At 36.8% G+C, this 9,039-nt stretch overlaps 1 protein-coding gene across 2 annotated transcripts; it reads right to left on the bottom strand.

Moving 5' to 3' along the window:
• Positions 1-305: 305 nt before the first annotated feature.
• gtf3c5 (general transcription factor IIIC, polypeptide 5) lies at positions 306-9,015 on the bottom strand. 2 transcript variants are annotated; one of them, XM_079835120.1, is made up of 11 exons: positions 8,712-9,015; positions 7,768-7,966; positions 6,323-6,521; positions 6,005-6,203; positions 5,472-5,576; positions 4,881-4,995; positions 4,623-4,703; positions 3,817-3,905; positions 3,618-3,700; positions 773-915; positions 306-649 (listed from the first exon to the last, which is right to left on the bottom strand). In XM_079835120.1, the coding sequence occupies exons 1-11, from the start codon at positions 8,904-8,906 to the stop codon at positions 492-494; spliced, it is 1,566 nt and encodes a 521-aa protein (XP_079691246.1). In that variant the 5' UTR covers positions 8,907-9,015; the 3' UTR covers positions 306-491. The 2 variants fall into 2 exon arrangements, with proteins under 2 accessions (XP_079691246.1, XP_079691245.1); XM_079835119.1 differs by having other exon boundaries at positions 773-933.
• Between the last annotated feature and the right edge of the window lie 24 nt (positions 9,016-9,039).

Below are 9,039 nucleotides of genomic sequence, written 5' to 3' on the forward strand. Positions count from 1 at the left end.
TAAATCAGTATATTAGAATGATTTCTGAAGGATCATGTGAACCTGGAATAATGGCTAATAAAAATCAAGCTTTGCATCACAAAAAACAAGTGATATTTTAAAGTATATTAAAATAGAAAACCATTATTTTAAATTTTAAAAATATTTCACAATATTACAGTTTTTTTCTGTATTTTTGATCAAACAAATTACTTCTTTCAAAAACATGAAAAATAGTAATGTTTCCAAACTTTTGACCGGTACTATATATAAATGCTGTGCGGTAATCAGAAGAAGAAAAAATATGCATAGAAGTATCCAAAATATACAAATAACAACTGTGTGACTTTATTTTGATACTGTTAATAACTGTCATAACTTCACTCTTATTACTGAATGTCAGATACTTTTTTGAAGAATGGGGGGAAAAAATATGTCTATCAGTGTACAAAGTTGTTTTTTACATTAACATTTACACATCCAATCCTTTATAATATGAAACTAATGAGGAATTACATGTAATCTGCAATCTCAGTTTCCATTTCGTTGTCACTCCCATCAGAAGGCTTGTAATCTTCATCATCATCCTCATCATCCTCATCGTCATCTTCCTCTTCTCCGCTGTCAGCAGTTTTGGGTCTAGTTCGTTTAGGCTTTTGGGTGGATGATGCTACAGCAATAAAATATCCCAATATTAAAAATAAAGCCATTTCTATTAAATAAATATTATTTTGCTATTATTATATTTAATAATTAACAATGCATTGATTTTTGTTGTTGTTGTGTGTTTTACCTGGGCGGTTAACTTGGACGTGTTGCTGGATCATTCCAGAAATTATATTCCTGAGATCGTCGGCCGTATGGGGCACACACCAGCCATCTCTCTCATCACAAACTTCCTCTTTTCCATCATTCTTCTGGATGATATTCCTTATTCTTAAAAGGAAAAAAGTGCTGTAAAGGTCAGGAAGAGTGGAATGGTTGAATGATTGAAAAGAAAGACATCAAAATTCCAACCTAATTTAGGGTGACCAGCACTTATAAAAGTAATCCACATGGCTCCGGGGGGTTAATAAAGGCCTTCTTAAGTGAATCGTCATATTGGTAAATATAGAAAAGTTGCTCTGGCTACTTTGATGTGTGTATGGTGTGGGAGTAGCAGGTTAGTTGTTACAACGAGCGAAATGTTGACATGGTTGACATCTCCAACCTTCGGGGAATCATGCGTTTTAAAAAACGCTTAAAGGAAAACTCCACTTTTTTTGAAAATAGGCAAATTTTCCAACTCCCCTAGAGTTAAACAGCTGAGTTTTACCGTTTTCAAATCCATTCAGCCGATCTCCCGGTCTGGCAGTAGCACTTTTAGCATAGCTTAGCATAGATCATTGAATCGGATTAGACCGTTAGCATCTCGCTCAAAAATGACCAAAGAGTTTTGATATTTTTCCTATTTAAAGCTGGACTCTTCTGTAGTTACATCATGTATTAAGACAGACGGAAAATGAAAAGTTGTGATTTTCTAGACCGATATGGGTAGGAACTATATACTCTCATTCCTGCGTAATAATCAAGGAACTTTGCTGCCGTACCATGGGTGCAGCAGGCGCAATGATATTACGCGGCGCCTGAAAATAGACTAACTTCCGTCAACATAACCAACGTGACAACCTGCTTGCACAGGGAGCGTGCTGCCGTTCAGGTGCTGCGTAATATCACTGCGCCTGCTGCACCCATAAGTCATGACCAAATAAGTCTTTGGTCATTTTTGAGCGAGATGCTAACGGTCTAATCAGATTCAATGATCTATGCTAAGCTATGCTAAAAGTGCTACTGCCAGACCGGGAGATCGGCTGAATGGATTCGAAAACGGTAAAACTCAACTGTTTAACTCTAGGGGAGTTGGAAAATGAGCCTATTTCCCCCAAAAAAGTGGAGTGTTCCTTCAACAAAGGAGAGTCTGCTGGCAAAAAGAGAACGCGACAAGAGCTCGTAATAAAACGAGAATCAACATTGGCATGGCTTTTCAGAGATGGCGAGAACCAAGGGATTTGCAGAGACTGTGTTTTTATTACTCAGCAGGTGAGTAAGGTTTTTTATTGAACAGACAAATTGCTATATGTAGCTCTCTAACAGAGTTCATTGTAAAGCATTATCTATTGTGAAGAGTCATATTTATTTGCGTCATGCAGAGCCAAAGCACAACCAAAAAATACATGGTGTACCTTTTAATATATATTTTTTTAAATGTCCATATATATAGTTTTTATAATTATTTCAGTTTTAGTTATTTTAGTACATCAACTTAAACTAAATGACAATGCGAATGTTGGCAACTAGCTGAAATAAAATAAGTTTAAGGTAGTTAATAAGTTTACATTTAAATTTTTCAGTTAAAATGATTTTATTTCAAGTGACAAAGGTTTTAGTTTTAGTAAACTATAATAACCCTTTTTTATATTAATTCATATGATGCGAAGAGTACAAAAATGTAGATTATTAGAAAAAAGTAAGCATGAAGGTCCCTAAACATACCCATCCCTGGGGCGTTAGCAGATCGTACGAAAAGATATTTCCAAATGAGATTGTAAGAATTAATACGAATTAGCCACAAATTTGACAAAACATAAAATACTTAAAGGGTTACTTCACCGATTAGCATTAAGCTTTGCATCAGAAACCAGGTAGTATATTTGAATGACCGTGCTTCCCTCCCTCATGTCCCCCTGAGACGAGAGATTTCTTTATTTTTTGTCTGTAAAAAAACCTCAGATGACGCAAAAATCGTCATTTAGCGTCATCGGAGGCTATTTTGACCAGAGGCTAGAGACTACAGCCAGTAGAAGGAGCTTGATGCCATAGGGGGTGGGATCTCACTCACAGACTGTAAAATGAGCATGGCCGCCGCTCGGGCATTCATAACGGAGCGGTGCGGAGCAAAGCAAGTGTTTTCAATGAATTCCTTTAAAGTTAAGCTTCCATAGGCATGAACTGAAAACGCGCCAGACTGGACACACACCGTGAATGACTGTGCAGCCGTGAATGAATGACAATGTGGCCATGCTCATTTTAGTTGCTCAATTAGTGCCCATTCGGGGGCGGGTTGCTTGAATTGTGGGTTCATTAGCCTATTATTCTTAATGAAAAACACAACAAAACAGTACAGTGACAAACTCACTTAAATAGGCGCATTTCGCTTTGAAATGCTTCTTGTCTGTCAGCTTTTTGCTCTCATAATGAATGAAATCTGACTCCTGCTGCGTTTGTGCTGCGACTCTAGCTCGGCTCATGCTGTATTAGTCAGACACATTCAGTTTTTCATTGTAGTGTCTGTTCTCTAAATTATTTTATTACTATAAAAATGAAAACGACGGTGGGGCGGTGCTGCGGTGGGCAAATGATAGGTGTGGCTTGGGAGTGGCCTGGTAGGGCAGCGAAGCAAGTGCATTCTGGGAGTTGTTGTCTTTCATCCACATGAGCCAAAAATAAATTTTCTGGCTTTTCTCGGTCTAGAAGGCACCAACTTCTAAAATAATTTCACATTTCTACTACATAAATGCCCAGTTTAAATACACATTCATCTTCCCAGCGCTGAAGTGCCCCTTTAAGAATTGCAATGAGATTGTGTTTAAAGTTCTTACTTTTCTACATCCAGATCACACAGCTGGTAGAACATCTGCCGGTATGGAGGAAGCATTCCGTCCCGGAAGATGTAGATAGAGTCCTTGAGAGAAAATTCCACAAAACTGTTTTAAAGTGCTTCCTCGACATTAACTGCTGATCAAAGCGAAATCCACTGTGATATAACACTTAAATTAAAAATGAAATAACTGAAAATACCTTTAGTATGTACTTCGCAGTTGCAGGTTTGGGTCCTGAAGATGAAGGACTCTCCTGGGTAATGTCAGTCACGCTTGCAGCTTGAGGAACTAAAGAAGTGAACGAAACAAACAACCATACACGACCATGAAAAGCTTTGATCATTTACAGTCCAAAAGTTTACTACACTATACCATTCAAAGGTTTTGGGGTCAGTACATGCTTTTAAAAAAATAGAAATTAATACTTGTATTCAGCAAGGATACATTCAACTGATCAAATGTGACAGTAAAGATATTTATAATACAAAAGATTTCTATTTTAAATAAATGCTGTTCTGTTGAACTTTCTATTAATCAAATCATCCTGAAAAATGTCAAACTTTCCACAAAAATATTTAGACTGTTTTCAACATTGATAATAATAAGAAATGTTTCTTGAGCAGCAAATCAGCATATTAGAATGATTTCTGAAGGATCGTGTGACACTGAAGACTGGAGTAATGATGCTGAAAATTCAGCTTTGAATCACAGGAATAAATTATATTTTAAAACATTTTTAAACAGAAAACAGTTATTTTAAATTTCACAATATTTTCATCATTTTTTACTGTATTTTTGATCAAATAAATGCAGCCTTGGTGAGCTTAAGAGACTTCTTTACAAAACATAAAAAAATTACAGACCCCAAACTTTTGAATGAACATGAATCGCTTTAAGTTTTAGAACCAAAACCTATTGGATTCTAAAGGTCAGAGAGGGGGTAAAAAAATAGTTGTGAAAAACTAAATAATTATGTAATGAACACATTAAAGGAACATTGTGTACCTGCCCTGTTGATAGTGGTTGGGCGGCTGTAATGGTAAGCGCTTCTCTTGGATTTCACTGGCATGTCATTGACACCAAATCCTACAAAGACAGAAAATCACAGGATTTATGTGTGTATTGTTATTTATACTCACATCTGGTGTCAAAAAAGTTTCTGCACTCTTATGCACAGTTTTGTATAGCAGTCTGGGCATGTTTATGTCGAGCAATAAATCATGTTTGGGATTGTTATGAATGTGTTTTAGGTTGATCGCTCACCATGTTTCATTCCGTAGCGGATCCTGAAGTCTAGTACCTGGTAGATTTTTGCTTCAGGTGTTTTTCGAGGATCGTATCCAAACCTTACCCACAAACTCCTCCACGGCCCTGTTAACTACACATAAACAGTTTCATGTGAGGTTGTGAGATATATGGTGGGGCCCACATTGAAAATTTGGGAATCAAATGTAATTTAAGCCTAGAAATAAACGTTTTATGATTTTGACAAACTATTTTTCAAATAAGGGCTCATTATGTTTTGCACAAACTTAAGGATTTTATGCCAAACATGGAATTAATGTTTACTTTTGAATGGCTGTCAATGGAGTTGGAGTACTTTTTGGCAACATAAAGGTAGTTACAACATCTACCAAACCTTGAACTTTAGCTCAGATATTTCCGCCCCCAATCTCACACCATTGGTTGAACCAATGTTGCTATAACAGGACACACTAACAAACAGAAACGTTGATAGTGTCACTTAACAAGTGTTTGTGCACCACTAATTGCTTTCTGTGCAATAAGCTGGGTTTGGAGACCAACATTATATTTAAGTTTATTAAACATAGTTTTCTCTGTTAATCTACTCACCATGTAGTACGCCACATACGGGAGGAGGTGCTTCATTTTCTCAGGGTGAACGTTGACGTTGGCCTTGACGGCATTGCGAGACCATATGGGCCTTTTCTCGAAAAGCTGCGGAGGCGAATCAAATTAATCAGCATTTCCAAATTAAACAGCATTGGAGCACAGGTGGGATTATGATAAGATAAGGACTTTTTCCCATAATATTAAACCACAATTGTAGTCCAATAGTTGCTCACAGCTTTTTTTAAACAAAATGTATATTTTTACCCTTTCAGCTGGTTGTCAATCATCCACTCCTATGAAGCATTGAGAATTATGTAAACGAGTCTCCCTGCACTCTCAAACTACATATATACACCCCCGTTCAAAAGTTTGAGGTCAAAAAGACTTTTGAAAGTTAAGGCTGCGTTTATTTAATCATAAATACATTAAAAACAGATATTATTACAATTTAAGCTGTTTTTGTTTCAAATCAAATGCTGTGATTATCTTGATTTATTTAACGCATTGAAAACATGTAGAACCATTTTACCAACCTGTTTGAGTTGCTGCTCTACCTTTACATCACTAGGATGGACGCAGACCTTTTTCCAGCTGGCCACTGCAGCTTCTAGAGGTTCTGATGGAATGGTCTTGTCATCAAAGTTGACAAAAATGGCATTGTTTGGCCGGCGAGCCCGATTCGGGGCAATAAGATGATCTTTTAGGAGAACAGACTGCATTGCAGTCTCCCTGCTGTTTATTGGGAAGCCAAACGATGTAATCAACAAATCAAATCACCAAAAACAAGCATATATCTGAACTCAGCTGCAACCAGTCACTTCATTTGGGAACTAAGGCCTACTCCAGCTTACCTGTGCAATACATCCGGACGATAGTAATAATCCACCGCTGTGTCCAGGCGAGAGAAAATGGGAGGAGGAAGGAAAAGAGGCACAGGACTGTCGTAGAATTCCTTCTTCTCGGGTTTGCGCAAAATGACTTTGTCGTACAAAGACACCTGGTTGCCATCGGGTTCGTTGTGAGTCGCCAGGTACTGGAAGTCAGCCATTCCTGAAGAATTAAAGATAAGAATTTCTGGGTATTAAAGAGATAATCCAACCAAAAATTAAAACTTTGCCATCATTTACCCTGACACCCTCAGTAGTTTTGTTGTTTGTTCATAAAGTGTTGTTTGGACCACAACGTTTTTCGAAATAGCTTTTGTGTTCCTTTAGGGTGAGCAGTGTTGGGAAAAGTTACTTTTAAAAGGAATGCATTACAATTTTGCATTAATCCCTAAAAAAGTAACTAATTGCATTACTTAGTTACTTTTATGTAAAGTAATGCATTGTTACTTTTGTGTTAATTGTTACATTTATATAGCGCTTTTCTAGGCACTCAAAGCGCTTTACATAGAAGGGGAAATCTCCTCATCCACCACCAATGTGCAGCATCCACCAGGATGATGCGACGGCAGCCATATTGCACCAGAACGCCCACCACACACCAGCTGATTGGTGGAGAGGAGACAGAGTGATGAAGCCAATCGTATGTATATATATATATATATATATATATATATATATATATATATATATATATATATATATATATATATATATATATATATATATATATATATATATATGGGGATGATTAGGAGGCCATGATGGACAGGGGCCAATGGGCAAATTTGGCCAGGATGCCGGGGTTACACCCCTACTCTTTATCGAAGGACATCCTGGGATTTTTAATGACCACAGAGAGTCAGGACCTCAGTTTAACGTCTCATCCGAAGTACGGAAAGAAAGAACTAATACTGAATGTTTTTGTGCAAGTGAGATGAGTAAATGCATGCTCACATTTAGTGTAGAACTACAATCATCATGTTTACATGGCACACACAACGCCTCTGCACTTACTCATGATTTCTCTCAACATGAGGACAGGAGAGCTGTTAGTCAATAAATGGGAAAACAAATGTAACTTGCGTTACTTATTTGAAAAAGTAACTCAGACATTTTGTTGTCAATTTAAAAGTAATCGTTACTTTACTAGTTGAAAAAAGTAATCTTAATTATGTAACTCGCAATAATTGTAATGCGTTACTACCCTCAACACTGAGACGAGTGAGGACATGATAACAGAATTGTAATTTTTGGGTGAAGTTGGAATTGCAGCTGTTAAAAACTATATTCATGTAGCATATAATTTAAAATAAAAAAGATCAAGAATAATAATATATGTTTAAGTTGTGGTTAAAAATATTAACAAAATTATTAAAAAAATATTATTAGGTGAATGTAGACTTTTATACCTTGAAATTTATATGTGGTTCCTATAAGTCCCACTATCTCCATGCTGATTTGGGTCTCTGAACTGTTTCCTTTGCGGGTTCTGCGGCGCACTCTGAGCAGGAGGTTGGTGGAGGAGTAGCGATTCCCATAAGCAGGATGGCAGAAAGGATCTTTCGGCCGAAAGCGGAGTTCAAGTCTTTTAGAAGAATCTGCATATGTCTGTCCAAAAAAATCCCCAGATTAAAATACAATCTACTATTACACTCAGCATAAACACATAATACTAAAATAAAAATACACACATCATTTTAAGTTATCACCACTTTTCTTTGTTTATACATTACATTTTTACATGACATGGTGAAACAAGTAGGGAAAGAATTGGTAATTGACTAGTATAAATTGTTAAATTGTCATATAATACACAATAGTTTACTATGTTCAGAAGGACATATTGCTCTTAAAATCATGTAAAGGTACCACAGTTTGGGTAAGGAAGCACTCTGAGGTAAACTTGTCCCAGATGTCGCCATCTGACTTTTACTTAATGTATAAAATACATCTGCCTTTTTTTAATCATTATTTTATGTAGGGAAAAAAGTCTTTAAATTAAATCAAATATGGTTTAAAATCAGACGGAATAAAATACAATGACATATAAAAACAGTCAAAGAAATACATCTAAACGTATTCCTTAAATTACGTATTTTAAAACAAGGAAGGGACATCACAATTATTGTACTATATAATAACAAATAAAACTTAGGCAGGCAAAGCATTGCTGTCAGAGTCTTTTCTCCTCCGCTGTCTTTTTTTCAGCAGCCATTTAAGTCATGTAAAAGATGAATGTAAGTCACAAGGACTGATCTAGAAATCACATCTCTCTGCAGTAGAGCAGCAACAACTCAGATCCAGCCTAAATGAATATACCTAGTCTAAAAGCATGTGTCTTTCTCATTTTCACCTTGGAGACTCCCTCTTCGCCGCCAATGCTCTCCAGCATTCTGCCCACATTTTTGACGACTCCGGGGTATTCAACACACACTAGATTAGTGTCTGACAGGACAAGTGTTGCTGTATTTCCTGACACAACAGCTGTATCTTTGCTTTCTCCTTCTGTGCGTGGGGAAGCCGGACTGCTTGTAATCGTGGAATCCATTTTCACACGATTTTTGTTCGACGCTTATGCATAACTAAAACCCATATTTTAATGGTGAATGTACAACAGCATGTACATGAACGTGTCCGCTTGTAAAAACAGTCCGGGTGGAACTGCAGGTCTGAGGTCAGGA

The sequence above is a fragment of the Gobio gobio genome, assembly GCF_949357685.1.
Source record: "Gobio gobio genome assembly, chromosome: 14".
NCBI classification, from domain to species: domain Eukaryota; kingdom Metazoa; phylum Chordata; class Actinopteri; order Cypriniformes; family Gobionidae; genus Gobio; species Gobio gobio.